Raw genomic sequence first — 15,377 nt, 5'->3', positions numbered from 1 at the left:
CTTCGATGAAATTCCTTTTAATTTTCTCAATTTCACGAACCAAGGCAACTTTCGCGGATTACGCGGCTTCCACAAATCCGCGAAAATTCACTAGCCTCACCTCTGTGAGGAAGGAAAGAATTAGACAAATTGGCCACGCGCCGTAAAAATTTGATATAATCTGGCAAGCAAAATTGCACCAGTGACGGATGGGGTAGGGGTGGAAAGTTGTATCACAAAACCAGAATAAATCCAGTTTTTTTCGGGACGATTTAACTGCATTTTGTGTTATTGATGCAGTTTGGTTCTCAAAGTATTCAGTAAGTTTTTTTCAAAAATCTGGAAGAAATCCAATTTTTTCGTTCCCTTATGTGTGGGACAAATTTGCCTTGCGTTTTTCAGCTTGTTGCTAGTTAAAAAAACATCAATATATGGAGCAATATTTACATAGCGAAGATGGACAACCAGAGAGTAGCTGCATTACAATTCTTAGCAAATCTGGATGTGAATTCGGTTTCGGTTAAAATTTAGCATATTTTTATTGCTTTTCTTGTTGTTGTTGGAAAATCCCTGGGATCTGCTAACCCTGATAGCCCACACCACAAGAAGGAAATCCGCGTTCGAGAAGCATGTCTGCACGTCCAAACCAAGTTCGACGGTGTCGATTTTCGTCGTCGTCGCGGAAGATCGCGAGGGGGGGAAGACAGACAAGAAATAAACAATAATAAACGAACTCCCTCTCTCGATCGCGCGAGAGAATTTGGAGAGAGCGCGGCCCAAGGTTGCCCTCTCTCTCACGGCGCGATCGCACCCAAGTTCAAGTTTGAGCTTTACCTCCGTGGGGAGAGATGCATGAATGAAAGTCCCCCCCCCCCTCGCCCCCTCACCCTGTGGGTTCTGCCGCTGGTGGTGATCTCCAGGTCAGAGAGTGAAAGAGTGAACGTCCGGAGAGAGTTTCGGGGTGGCGAGCGCGCGTGGAGCGAAAGAGATGGTCGGATTTAAATACGTAAATACACCCGGGATGGAAAATTTAATATTTGGATGATCTGCGCCGTGCGGCGGGGTGGGGAATTGAGAAACAGGTATCACATATATAAATCGACGGCCGCGTTCTGCACAGCATCATATCAATCCCAGTCCTTGCAGTCGGCGGTCGTCAGCAGGTCGTCGTCGTCCGTTGTAGTGTGTATCGTTTTGTGTTTGGTTTGGTTCGGGCCGTTACGGCGAGTTAAGGCACATTTTTTCGTCCAATTTTTCGTGCATCGGAAAACGAGGAAGTGAAAAGCGAAAACAGAGGGACATTATCGGAGCAGAGTGAAAAGCAGAGTGTTTTGGAAAAATGGCGTTTATTAGCAAAGCTTTCGGAGTGTTGTGTGTGGTGGCGGTGGTGGCCGCGTTGCCAGCGGACGAGATCCGTACGTCGCGGAATGCGATCAACACCGAGGGTGATTTGATGGGCAGCATCTACAAGGACTGTCTGCAGTCGGATTCGGTGTCGTGTGTCAAGTACAAGATCTTCAGCTTTTTTGACAAGGTTGTGGCCAAGCGTAGCACGTTCGCGTTGACTGACGGAGTGACCGTGGTGAAGACCCCCGGAGTTGACGGTGCGGAAGGTGCGCCCCGTGCCCTGAGCGGAGATGAGTCGATCGAGCAGTTGATCCTGTCCCGCATCCAGAACTTCCTGTCGTCGCACACCATCAAGGTTGACCTGAAGGGATCGGACATCGTGAACGCCGTTACGTCGACCGGTCGTGCCATCGAGGATGTGTCGGAGAACCTGCTGGAGGATGGTGAAGGTGATGCCGCTGAAGCTCGTGGCAAGAAGAAGAAGGCCGCCAAGATCCTGGGCCCACTGATGCTGGCTGTTGCGCTGAAGGCCGCTGCTCTGCTCCCACTGCTGCTCGGAGCGATTGCCCTGATCGCCGGAAAGGCCCTGCTCATCGGCAAGATCGCCCTGGTCCTGTCCGCCATCATTGGCCTGAAGAAGCTGCTGTCCCAGGAGAAGCACGTGACCTACGAGGTCGTTGCCCACCCACACCACACTAGCAGCCACACGACCAGCCACGGTGATGCCTACTCGCTGGGAGGATCGTACGGAGGTGGTGCCGAAACCGGAGGATACAGCGCCGGTGCCAGCTCTGGCCACGGAGGCTGGGGACGCGCCATCGACGCCCAGGATCTGGCCTACAACGCCCAGAAGCCCTAGACGATCACACCCTCGCTGAACCTGGAAAACAAACGATAGTCGAACACACACATTAGTTACACGAGATACGCAACTGATTGCAAGTGTACTCCTTAGAGGAGTTTACCCTTAAGCCCACGAAGTACCGTCCAATACTCGATCAGTAGGTGCCCACGTGCCTGCCGACCTCATTGGTTTCATGCCTTTATTTATTTTAATTTATTTAGAAGAATTCGTTGCTCGATTATCGATAAATTAAATTATTTAAAGTACCAGCTCTTTTGCATGCGAGTAGGCGTTAGGAATTTAATTTATTACAAGAAAAAAAAAAACTAAAAATCAAACATAGCCAACAATTACAAGCAAATGCAGTAAAGCAGGAAAAATCTCAAAAAAAGGAAATGCTACCAGAATACGCGCATATTGTGTGCCCCCAGGATCTTCTTATTATACACAACCAGGCAAAGACTTTCTCTCTTCTCTAAACTTTAAGAACCCCCCCTCAAAACGAAAAAGACTCTCTATTGTACTATATATTTTCTTAACCTCACATACTCTCTCAAACGCTACCCTCCCATCTTCAACTGCTCAACGAGTCTTTACGCACACCAAACTTACTTTTTGCTTAACTATAAGCCGTTCCTGTTAGTTATCTTCTCTGTGTCACGTGTTGTAGAAATTAATCAAAAAAAAAAAAAAAACAGAAGCGAAAATAGCAGCCAATATTAGTAAAACTAATCACCAAAAAACCCCAACACATACACGAATTGTGAACAACGAAATAAAACATGCTCAAGATACGATACGAAAGATGTCAAGTCATAATGAAAAAAAAAAACTATAACAAAAAAAATAATTCATTTCTCCCTTCACCACACCACACAAGCATCCCCTCTTTGTTGTGTTGCCATACCCTCTTTTCACCTCTTTCTTCTCTTAATTCTTTTCCGTCACGCGTTCTATTCTTCCTCTCTTCTTTCCTCCACCTTTTTGTTTCATTCCATTTCGAGAGCGTTGAAAAAAAAACCAGTTTTGCTGTGAAAAGTTGAAAAATAAACGAAAATTAAAAAAAAACATATAAATGCGTTTGACTGCTGGGCGGTGCGTAGAGGAAAGAAAATCTCCCGAGCGCAATCAAGCTTGACGTGGATTCACTTTCGTTTGAACTTCTTTGGGGTCAGATGAGAAGCTCGAACTTTCCAGCATCCGAAACAGTTAGGGTGTTCCAAAAAAGTAAGACTACTCAAGCAGCAAAGTTTTTCAACATCAACATCTTTCAAGTCACCCTACTCCCAGAGAGCTCCGCCGGAAAAGCATTAAACATTTTTCCCAGCATGCACTTACGTTAATCCAAAGCATGGCCGGGAGATAATGATGATGATGCATGGAATCGACTTCGAACTACGGCGCGAATGGAAATGTTTCACGTCATTTTTGCGAGCTTGCGATAATTGTGGGGTTTCGCTCGTAATGGGTTTGGTGAAAGAAGAAAGATCTGCGCTGTTGCAGGAATTATGAATAATCAACGAAATTTTAGTTGGAGTGGTTATTGGAGAAGGGGAATTTGCGAGAAAATAAGCAAAATTGCCAATGATGGTGGTTTTTTGGTATTTTGAGATCGAAGCTTTTATCAGGTAATGGAAGTCTGAAAGCTTTTTCAATTCATTTTGAAATATGAAAATCACGGAAATCAGACATTTTCTTACAGATCGGAAAAGACACAGGAAAAAAAAAAGATTTTTTGACAAAATTCTGACTGTTTAACTATTTTAACTATTTTTTTATGTATTTTCTTTATAAGCTAACAAACTAAGTTCACTAACTACAATCATAACTTTTTTTCTCAAAAACTCAAGCAGCAACTTAAGTGATGAAATATTTGACGTAAACATAAAATTTGAACACCTGAAATAAAATTTAGAGAATAAAAACTAAGAATATCAAAGCCACCCCGGAATTATAATTCGGAATTTTCAACGCAACTATTTTTTAAAATGGGTAATTCTCCGCCAACTCACACAGCAGTTGCCCCGACTCCTCTTCGATTTGCGTGAAACTTTGTCCTAAGGGTTAACTTTTGTCCCTGATCACGAATCCGAGGTCCGTTTGTTGATATCTCGTGACGGAGGGGTGGTACGACCCCTTCCATTTTTGAACATGCGAAAAAAGAGGTGTTTTTCAATAATTTTCAGCCTGAAACGGTGATGAGATAGAAATTTGGTGTCAAAGGGACTTTTATGTAAAATTAGACGCCCGATTTGATGGCGTGCTCAGAATTCCGAAAAAACGTATTATTCATCGAAAAAAAAAACACTAAAAATGTTTTAACATGTCATGTCATTTAATGGGAAATTTAATGTTCTTTTCGAATCTACAGTCATCGAAGGGTCATTTTTTTCATTCAGAACAAAAATTTTCATTTTAAAATTTCGTGTTTTTTCTAACTTTGCAGGGTTTTTTTAGAGTGTAACAATGTTCTACAAAGTTGTAGAGCAGCCAATTACAAAAATTTTGATACATAAACATAAGGCGTTCGAGTTATCGCGATTTTACGAAAAAAAGTTTTGAAAAAGTTACTTTTTGCGTTTCTCTTTGTTTCGTCGTCCGTGTCTGTCGCGGGTGACCATGAACGGCCATGATCAACGACAACCAACATTTTCAAAACTTTTTTTCGTTAAATTGCGATAACTCGTGAAGTTTATAAGCAAACCCCTTATGTCTGCAAATCAAAATTTTTGTAATTGTCTTTGTAGAACATTGTTACATTTTAAAATGAAAAATTTTGTTCTAATGAAAAAATGACCCTTCTGAGTCAATGTAGATTCAAAAAGAACATTAAATTTCCCATAAAATGACATGTTCCAAAAAATTTTACACTCAAGTTATGGAAAATGGGAGAATTTTTAAAACTTTTTGAGTGTTTTTTTCGATGAAAATTGCGTTTTTTTCGGAATTCTGAGTACGCCATCAAATCGGGCGTCTAATTCCACATAAAAGTCCCTTGGACACCAAATTTCTATCTCATTACCGTTTCAGGCTGCAAATTATTGGAAAACACCTCTTTTTTCGCATGTTCAAAAATGGAAGGGGTCGTACCACCCCTCCGTCACGAGATATCAAAAAACGGACCTCGGATTCGTGATCAGGGACAAAAGTTACCCCTTAGGACAAAGTTTCACGCAAATCGAAGAGGGGTCGGGGCAACTTTTCCCGATTTCGTGTGAGTTGGTAGAGAATTACCCTAATACAATTGAGAAAACTTGGACCTTGATTATCTTGCCCCAGTACATGCTTTAATAATAATAAGCTTGTGAAAAACCACTTGAAAATTCACAGCTAAAAAGTAGTGATCCAGCTGCGTGAAGACCTGGGTGTAAAATAAATATTGCATTATTTTATGCAATTTTATGTGATTTTACACTCCGAAATATGTAGCCCATCAGTATGGGAAACCTACTTGACCGAAATGTCAAGCTCATATATGCGTTTATTCTTACAGATTTTTATCGGTCTGATGGCCGAATGGGCTAAGGCGCCAGTCCTTACTGTTGGTGCTGGGTTTGAATCCCATCGGTTGTAACATTTTTGTGTGTGTTGCAAAAATTGTACATGCAGTGTGTAATATTAAGTGTTTATTTTGACGAAGGTGATGTGCATGCTTTTGCATGCGATTTTACCATCCAGTTTTTTGCTGTGAAAAAAAAAAAACTTCCACTTCCACTTGAAAAATATTTTAAAACTAAATTGACTTCCGATCAATGTCACCTCGGTCTACGGTACTTTATGATATCCTACAATTGCGAAACTGATAAAAGGTTTTAATGTTTAATGTTTAATGTTTAATGTTTAATGTTTAATGTTTAATGTTTAATGTTTAATGTTTAATGTTTAATGTTTAATGTTTAATGTTTAATGTTTAATGTTTAATGTTTAATGTTTAATGTTTAATGTTTAATGTTTAATGTTTAATGTTTAATGTTTAATGTTTAATGTTTAATGTTTAATGTTTAATGTTTAATGTTTAATGTTTAATGTTTAATGTTTAATGTTTAATGTTTAATGTTTAATGTTTAATGTTTAATGTTTAATGTTTAATGTTTAATGTTTAATGTTTAATGTTTAATGTTTAATGTTTAATGTTTAATGTTTAATGTTTAATGTTTAATGTTTAATGTTTAATGTTTAATGTTTAATGTTTAATGTCTAACGTTTAATGATTCATGTCTAAAATTGTATTTTGTTTTGTATATAATGATTGTGTACCCTTCACATTTTTTCCATTATGATTCCTTCTGTATCACAACAAGTGCCACCCTCCGAAGGTAGTAAATTAAGCATGAAACAGCAAATTAGCAGCTTTATTAGCAGTGCAACAGCTGCTGCAACTTATCGAGTGTGCCTGATACGCTTTTCCTCGCATTGAAAGAGCTTTCAGAAAATTCGACTCGCATTTTATTGTTTTGTTTCTTCTTTGTAAGGAAGAGAGGCTCTAGATGCCAAAGAAAATAAATATTTACTTCTTACAAATCAAATAAATACTTGGTACATTTGTTGGTCAAACATGTTTTTCATTATAAGTGGATTAAAAAGTACGAAGAATTCCGTAAGGTTGTTGAGCAATAATAGCTAAACTCTTGACACAATTTCTACCATCTTAGATAAAACTCCACAAATTTGGCTGCCACTTTCAAAGTCAATCAAAGAACACTTTAATAGAGCTGACACAGTTTCTTTCTCTGGCAAAATTCCAAAGAACAACACTCGGCTTCCGCGTACAAATCTCTCGACAACCCATCTTTAAAAAAAACCTTGAATTGGTCTCAAGAAAGCTCCTCTTTCATTGGGCGTGTTTTGATCATCTTTGATGGTGGCGGTTTTGTTGTTACTGTTGAAGTTTAAAAATGCTTTCCAAAGATTGTGTACTCACATATTTTTGCCATATCATCGTGATTGGAATTATGCTGTCTTCCCACCTTGGGCTTCTTTTTTCAGTCTCCCTTTCTGGCAAAGGCGAACACCTTCAGAAGACAGTTCCGTGGAGCATCTTATCCGTAGAACGGGCAGATTGTGGAATTTGCTACTCTCTTCAACCGGCAGCAGCCAGCAAAAGTAGACTCCTGCGGAATCTGCGGCATCATTATCGATGAAAACACGTAAAATGGAATGATCCAAACAACAACGAGGTGGTGGAAGTGGGGTTGTTGGGTGGCGGTTGCAAACATGCCAATTCTGCAAAGTGGATCAAAAAGCTGGGCACGAGACCGGTAGGCAAGCATTTTCAAAGGATTTGCAAACATGTTTTGCTTCTCGAACTGGGATGGCATCGCCTGGAGGGGAGGAAAATAATCAAAAATGAAGAAATTTCGAGAGGTGCCGATTCTTCCCTCAGAAACGGTACAAAAAGGAGCTCTAATGTGGCTTTTAGTACGATGGAATGCAAATGAGTGAAGGTACTTTTAAGGTATTGTGTGTGTGCGTCTATCTAGCTATGACCGTTCCGAAAGGCTACAATAGAAACAGATTTTGTGGACCTGTAGCAGCAGTCATTTCGGACGGGAACCATTTGAGTGCGAAAATCACGGTGTTCAGATAGAGGCGAGTTATGAATACGAAATGCCCTCTAAACCAGTGGCATTAGCAGCACTTCCCAACTTGATCCACTAGAGCTGTAAGGGTTAACCACAGCGCTGGCCGCGCCGGTTGTACCGGACGTGGACGAGTGCAGGAATTTGCCACCGATTGGGGGCCAGCGATAAGACCCGCACATTGTGGAGTTGAGCAGATTGGCAGTTTTCATGGCCAGACACCAGCTGAATGAAGCGGGATTAGCAAATGTTAGTGCTGCATACTCGTGAGTACGTGAAAGAGTTTCATCCTAGATTTTCACTTTTTCGGTTGAAAAAAAGAACAGATGAATGTGAATGATGTTTGCAAATTTTTTTGCAGCCTGCAATTGTGTGCTGATTGCAAATTGTAACGTAGAGAAACAGGAACTATTGGCCATGAACGAAGGGAACGATTTTCAAGCATGGACTAAGAGTTGCAGATATACTACATGCGCAATTTACACTATGGAACCATGAAAAGAATAAAAAATATAACTAAACAAAAACAAGTGCACGCAATGTAAACAATATTCATTTTCATGAAATAATTCGAACTGTCAAAAATCCACCAAAGCATCTACCATATTGATCGCACAAAAAACTGTGGTAAAAAAGTATCCACCGGTAGATGCTTTGGTGGATTTTTGACAGTTCGAATTATTTCAAGAAAATCCACCGCGGTTACCCAATTAAATTAACAATAGTACTTAGATCTGGAACAAAAAGGTAACAGTCATTGGCCACCAACGGCGCCCGCCAAGTCAGTTTGTAGATCTCGGGGGGATTGGGACGGGAATGTTAGTTAGCACAGGTTGCTACCAAGGGTGGGTTCTATACGATATCCACACCCCCACGTGTGCCGGAACAACTACCTCTACTTGGGATTTTGTTAGTGGGTAAGGGTAATGGTTATTTGTTTTTTTTTTTTTGCTAAACTGCATATTTTTTAACAAAAGTGTCAGAAATATTCGTAATTACCCTTTTGCCACTTGGTGGCGCTTTGTGTTAGTATGTGTATGGTCAATGTTTGCGGACGTGCACGCAGAATAGTGGACGTGCACAGAACAGTGAGAACTAGCAAAAATGCATCACTGTCTTCCGGTACCAGTCGCTATATTGAAATTGCTTGAAGATTCATACCCGTGCTTCTGTGGTATCCTAAAAAAAAGTGTTGACATAAAATGTTTTTTTTTTAGTTTGAGTCAATAAACTCGTGACAAAATAACATTGAAACAACTAATTTGAACTGTTTTAACAATAAAATGGCTTTGCACGCTTTTGTACCAAAGCCCTGTGCACGTTTGTGCTAACTCATACAAATGACCTCCCAAAACACACTTGTGCCAATTGCAAGCATGATTTTTTTTTTCGTAATTTCTCTGCCAAAATTTGTCTAGCATTTCAAAAGTTTTATTTCACACTGTCTTTAAGTAATGTCAGGTGCATACTTTAAAATTAATAGAAGAGCAATTCCATGTCAAATAGGGAATCGGTTGTACCCGACCCTCTTCGATTTCAATGAAACTTTGTAGACATGTAATCCTAGGCATATATAAACCATTTTTGTGTATATGGAGCCAGTAACACTCGATAATGACATTTGAGAAGAGCGTACGTGTTTTCAATATTTTTGTATTTCGTAATTTAAATATTGCTGTATCTCGAAGCCGTTGCATCGTATCAAAAAGTGGTCAAAGACAAACTTGTAGGAAATTTGACGGGCTTTCCGAAAAAATACACTGAAACAAAAAACACCCAACTTTTATTAGATTTTTTGATTTTTAAGTTTAAATGTTAAATTTGAAGGTGAGCCCACGATTTTTTTTCGCTCAAAATTTTTGTGAAAATAGCCTAAGATGTTAAAAAAAGACTCACGAAAAATGCAGGATGGAGCAACTCACCTAAAAAAATACAAAAATCATATACTGAAACTGTTTTTTGAAAAGTGCGAAAACAAAGTTGACTTTATAGCTGTCGGCCACCATTGCTAGTACCAATAACTAGTGTCTTCCTATTATCTACAAGAACTTCGCCACCCTGGGCTCCTAAGTGTATGAAAGTATGACACGGAGCGACGGCGCCGAATACCCATATTTACACAAAGAATTTTAGAGCGCCCGCCGCGGGATTCGAACCGGCGACCTCTGGATTGTGAGTCCAGTGCGCGGTCCGATTGATCCACACGGGCGGGACAACGCCCGAAAATTGCTCTAAACGTCAAAATTTTCAAAAACCGAATACGGGAATCGATTTTCCAGACAATTTTACATAAAAGTCTACATATCGACCATTGTCCTAAGTCCAATCCTTGTGAAGTTACAGCGGTTTTAAAAATAAAAATGTTGAAAAAATATGTTTTTTGATGGTTTTTGGCAATTTCTATATGACGGACTTGATTTTTCAGTTTGGAAAATATTTTTACCGACAAGCTCGTCCAATTTCCCATAAGTATGTCTTTGACCACATTTCAATTGGATGTATGGGCTTACAGATATAAGCTAATAATTCATAACATAACATTTTTTTCAGTGTAGTAAAGTAACCTGGATAATAAATTAGCTTATATCTGTAAGCCCATACATCCAATTGAAATGTGATTAAAGACAAACTTATGGTAAATTGGACGAGCTTTTCGGTAAAAATATTTTCGAAACTAAAAAATCAAGTCCGTCAAATAGAAATTGCCAAAAACCATCAAAAAACCTATTTTTTCAACATTTTTATTTTTAAAACCGCTGTAACTGCACAAGGATTGGACTTAGGACAATGGACTTTTATGTAAAATTGTCTGGAGAATCGATTCCCTTATTCGGCTTTTGAAAATTTTGACGTTTAGAGCACTTTTCAAAAAAACAGTTTCAGTAAATGATTTTTGTATTTTTTTAGGTGAGTTGCTCCATCCTGCATTTTTTGTGAGTCTTTTTGTAACATCTTAGGCTATTTTCACAAAAATTTTGAGCGAAAAAAAATCGTGGGCTCAAATTTAACTGTTAAACTCAAAAATCAAAAAATATAATAAAAGTGTAGTGTTTTTTTCTTTCAGTGTATTTTTTTCGGAAAGCCTGTCAAATTTCTTACAAGTTTGTCTTTGACCACTTTTTGATACGATGCAACGGCTTCGAGATACAGCAATATTTAAATTACGAAATACAAAAATATTGAAAACACGTACGCCCTTCTCAAATGTCATTGGCTCCATATACACAAAAATGGCTTATATATGACTAGGATAACATGTCTACAAAGTTTCATTGAAATCGAAGAGGGTCGAGAAAAAAGTACCTGAAAAATTCCTGTTTTGGGCTGGAATTGCTCAGAACAATTGTTTTGCAGAAATAGTAATTCAAAGTTTAAAAATCGATTTTCTCGCAACTACCAAAATGTCAGTTAGTATAAGAGAGCACACCGCTATCGACCTGTCAAAAAGTTTACTTCAGTTCAAAATATGATATTTTGAAAATCACAACGCAATCGCAGCAACAGCAAACTCAAAACCACCACTGCTGCGAAAAAGCTTCCACTAAACGTAAAGCTTCTCCGATCTTTTTGAGAAAGCGAAGCACATGCTGAACACAATTTCACCACCAGTTGCTTCGTTACTTTCTTCGCTTTCTTCCACAGGAAAATGGGCTACTCCACAGCGCTTGAGTGTCTACATTAAGGCGATTTTCCATCAACAAATTATGGCAGCATGTTTGACGCCCGTTTAAACTGCAACTGACAGCATTTGAAAAAAAAAAAACTTTTTCCAGCAGCTCAATAAAAAAAGTAGAAATGGTCCCACTTGACGTTAAGTGCTAAGAAAAGATCCAAGTGGAAAATTTTCGTCCGGCTGGGCTTGGTTTGACATTTATTTTATTTCGTGCTCGATTTAAGGCGAAGAGAGACTTCCACAGAAATTTGGTGCCCGCCCACCAGTCGGGACGGAAAGTTTTTCGGTGTTCAAGTGCCCCCGGGCAAATGGCCTTAAAGTTGAACGTTTTATGGTGGCCTTTGGGTGAGAACTGAGGAGAAAAAGAGCTGGTAGAACGAACGGACGAAGAACAAACTTTCTTTTCCACGGTGGGATGCTGATGACCCCCCGAGAATGGGCACGTGGAGTCGTGGGGAGTATGTCAGGGGTGTTCTAATTGATTTAGGCAAAACATTGTTAGGAGGTATCATTATTGAAATATTTTTTTTATATTAATTTGTTGTGTGTGGTTACATAAAATTTAATTTGTATGTAAGAATAATTCGTTAAAAAGAATATTTGAAAAATTTAAGCTTTAAAAACCGCAGGATTAAAAAAGTTTGAAAATAACAATTTTTATTTTGTTGAAAAATATATTTAAGATGCTTAATAAATCTAGTTATCTTTTAGGTCTTGGCAAATTTCTTAAATGAAAGTTTTATGAAAGCATTAGATATTTTTCAAATTATTTATTTCATTTGGAACCCCTGCTCAGCACATCTTAACAAACTTGACCTTGAAGGGCTTTATGATTGCAGCACATTTTTGTTGATGGTATTTATTCAACAGCTTTAAGCTTATGCCCGTCTGCCCATCGCGATCATCAACGGAATTGGATGACTCATTCTCTGCAGGGTATTTTCACTTGTTGAATATGATGAAGCCCGAATGCCTCATTTTTTTCTTTCTTCAATGAAAGTGAACATTTCAGGTTCTCAAATGGGGAACTACTCGCGGAGAAGAAGGAAAGCAAGAAGTAAATTTTACGAGATCAACTTTTTTTAATGGTATTATACTGCAGAGACCTGCCTGCCTGCAGTAGCACTGAACATACCGTTCAGCGGCATCTAACCACAAGTGAATTCTTTCATTTCTCTTTAAATTTCCTTATAAAATATTGCCTGCGGTTGACTGGTGCTGCTATTGAGCTTTTTTTTTGTCAGTGAATGAAGAGATGGTGGTAAAACTAGATTTTCTGATCGATTTGGTGTCTTCAGGGAAATTTAACAAAACAAATAATGATTTTTAAACAATATATTGTTTTTTAAAACTGTATGTTGACAAATAAAAACAAATTAAAAAAAATGTTATTAAGGCATTTTTTCGCATCGAGGCCATTTTTCAACAAAGACTTATTTTCCAAACAAATTTTAAATTTTTTGATTATTTTTTATGAATTTTTCATCAATCATATTCCACCTTTTACGACCAGGTTCTCAAGAGAAATAGTGCTTTTTTGGCATTTTTGTAATTTTTGTATTTTTTTTTGTCATTTTTGTAATTTTTTGTAATTTTGGTAATTTTGGTAATTTTGGTAATTTTGGTAATTTTGGTAATTTTGGTAATTTTGGTAATTTTGGTAATTGTGGTAATTTTGGTAATTTTGGTAATTTTTGTAATTTTTGTATTTTTTGTAATTTTTGACATTTTTGTAATTTTGTAATAATTTTTGTAATTCATGTCATTCTTGTCATTTTTGTCATTTTTGTCATTTTTGTCATTTTTGTCATTTTTGTCATTTTTGTCATTTTTGTCATTTTTGTCATTTTTGTCATTTTTGTCATTTTTGTCATTTTTGTCATTTTTGTCATTTTTGTCATTTTTGTCATTTTTGTCATTTTTGTCATTTTTGTCATTTTTGTCATTTTTGTCATTTTTGTCATTTTTGTCATTTTTGTCATTTTTGTCATTTTTGTCATTTTGTCATTTTTGTCATTTTTGTCATTTTTGTCATTTTTGTCATTTTTGTCATTTTTGTCATTTTTGTCATTTTTGTCATTTTTGTCATTTTTGTCATTTTTGTCATTTTTGTCATTTTTGTCATTTTTGTCATTTTTGACATTTTTGTCATTTTTGCCATTTTTGTCATTTTTGTCATTTTTGTCATTTTTGTCATTTTTGTCATTTTTGTCATTTTTGTCATTTTTGTCATTTTTGTCATTTTTGTCATTATTTTTATTTTGACTTATTGAAGATTTTAAGAATTTCTTTTGTTTATTATATTTTATTTATTATATCATAATATTTGGATTTTTTTTCAAGAAAAAATAAAAAAAAAATTTTTTTGTTAACAAATTTTGAAACACCATAAATTGCTGTAATGTGCAAGAACGTTTTTGTATAATTTTAGGGAAAAATAATTATTTGACCTGACATTTTGTTGTTATTTTTTTGGGTTTTGCCTTCCTCACTGAGGTAAGGCTATAATCCTGCTCTAAAAATGAACTTCGTATAAAAACGTCGTAGACCCACCTTCATATATACATATCGACTCAGAATCGAAAACTGAACAAATGTCTGTGTGTATGTGTGTGTGTATGTGTGTGTCTGTGTATGTGTGTGTGTATGTATGTATGTGACCAACAAACTAGCTCATGTTTCTCGGCACTGGCTGAAACGATTTGACCCGAACTTGTTGCATTCGACTTGGTTTAGGGTCCCATAGATCGAGTTTTATACAGATTGAAGTTTCGATAAGTAGTTCAAAAGTTATGTATAAAAATGTGTTTTCACATATATTTGGATCTCACTTAACAGTATGTAAACTATGTCCAGGTCCATCATCCGACCCATCGTTGGTTAGGTTATCAAAAGACCTTTCCAACGAGTCCAAAACATTGAAGATCTGGCAACCCTGTCTCGAGATATGGCCTCTTAAGTGATATTGATGTACTTTTTTGAAGCCGGATCTCACTTAAATGTATGTAAACGATGTCCGGATCCACCATCTGACCCATTGTTGGTTAGGTTATCAAAATACCTTTCAAACGAGTTCAAAACAATGAATATCTGGCAACCCTGTCTCGAGATATGGCCACTTAAGTGATATTGATGTACTTTTTTGATGCCGGATCTCACTTAAATGTATGTAAACTATGTCCGGATCCACCATCCGACCCATTGTTGGTTAGGTTATCAAAATACCTTTCAAACGAGTTCAAAACAATGAATATCTGGCAACCCTGTCTCGAGATATGGCCACTTACGTGATATTGATGTACTTTTTTGAAGCCGAATCTCACTTAAATGTATGTAATCTATGTCCGGCTCCACTATCCGACCCGACGTTGGTTAGGTTATCAAAATACCTTTCCAACGAGTGCAAAACATTGAAGATCTGGCAACCCTGTCTCGAGATATGGCCACTTAAGTGATATTGATGTACTTTTTTGATGCCGGATCTCACTTAAATGTATGTAAACTATGTCCGGATCCACCATCCGACCCATTGTTGGTTAGGTTATCAAAATACCTTTCAAACGAGTTCAAAACAATGAATATCTGGCAACCCTGTCTCGAGATATGGCCACTTACGTGATATTGATGTACTTTTTTGAAGCCGAATCTCACTTAAATGTATGTAATCTATGTCCGGCTCCACTATCCGACCCGACGTTGGTTAGGTTATCAAAATACCTTTCCAACGAGTGCAAAACATTGAAGATCTGGCAACCCTGTCTCGAGATATGGCCTCTTAAGTGATATTGATGTACTTTTTTGATGCCGGATCTCACTTAAATGTATGTAAACTATGTCCGGATCCACCATCCAACCCATTGTTGGTTAGGTTATCAAAATACCTTTCAAACGAGTTCAAAACAATGAATATCTGGCAACCCTGTCTCGAGATATGGCCACTTACGTGATATTGATG

General features: G+C 37.7%; 1 protein-coding gene across 1 annotated transcript; it reads left to right on the top strand.

The window, feature by feature from the left end:
• Window positions 1–1,260: 1,260 nt before the first annotated feature.
• On the top strand, window positions 1,261–2,974 carry LOC6040257. The gene has a single exon (XM_001849642.2). It carries the CDS (start codon window positions 1,319–1,321, stop codon window positions 2,183–2,185), a length of 867 nt encoding a protein of 288 aa, XP_001849694.1. The 5' UTR covers window positions 1,261–1,318; the 3' UTR covers window positions 2,186–2,974.
• Window positions 2,975–15,377: the final 12,403 nt, after the last annotated feature.

This window comes from Culex quinquefasciatus, chromosome 1, assembly GCF_015732765.1.
Source record: "Culex quinquefasciatus strain JHB chromosome 1, VPISU_Cqui_1.0_pri_paternal, whole genome shotgun sequence".
Taxonomy (NCBI): domain Eukaryota; kingdom Metazoa; phylum Arthropoda; class Insecta; order Diptera; family Culicidae; genus Culex; species Culex quinquefasciatus.
Note: the sequence above shows the minus strand (reverse complement) of the source record. Positions and strands in the feature narration are given on the sequence as shown.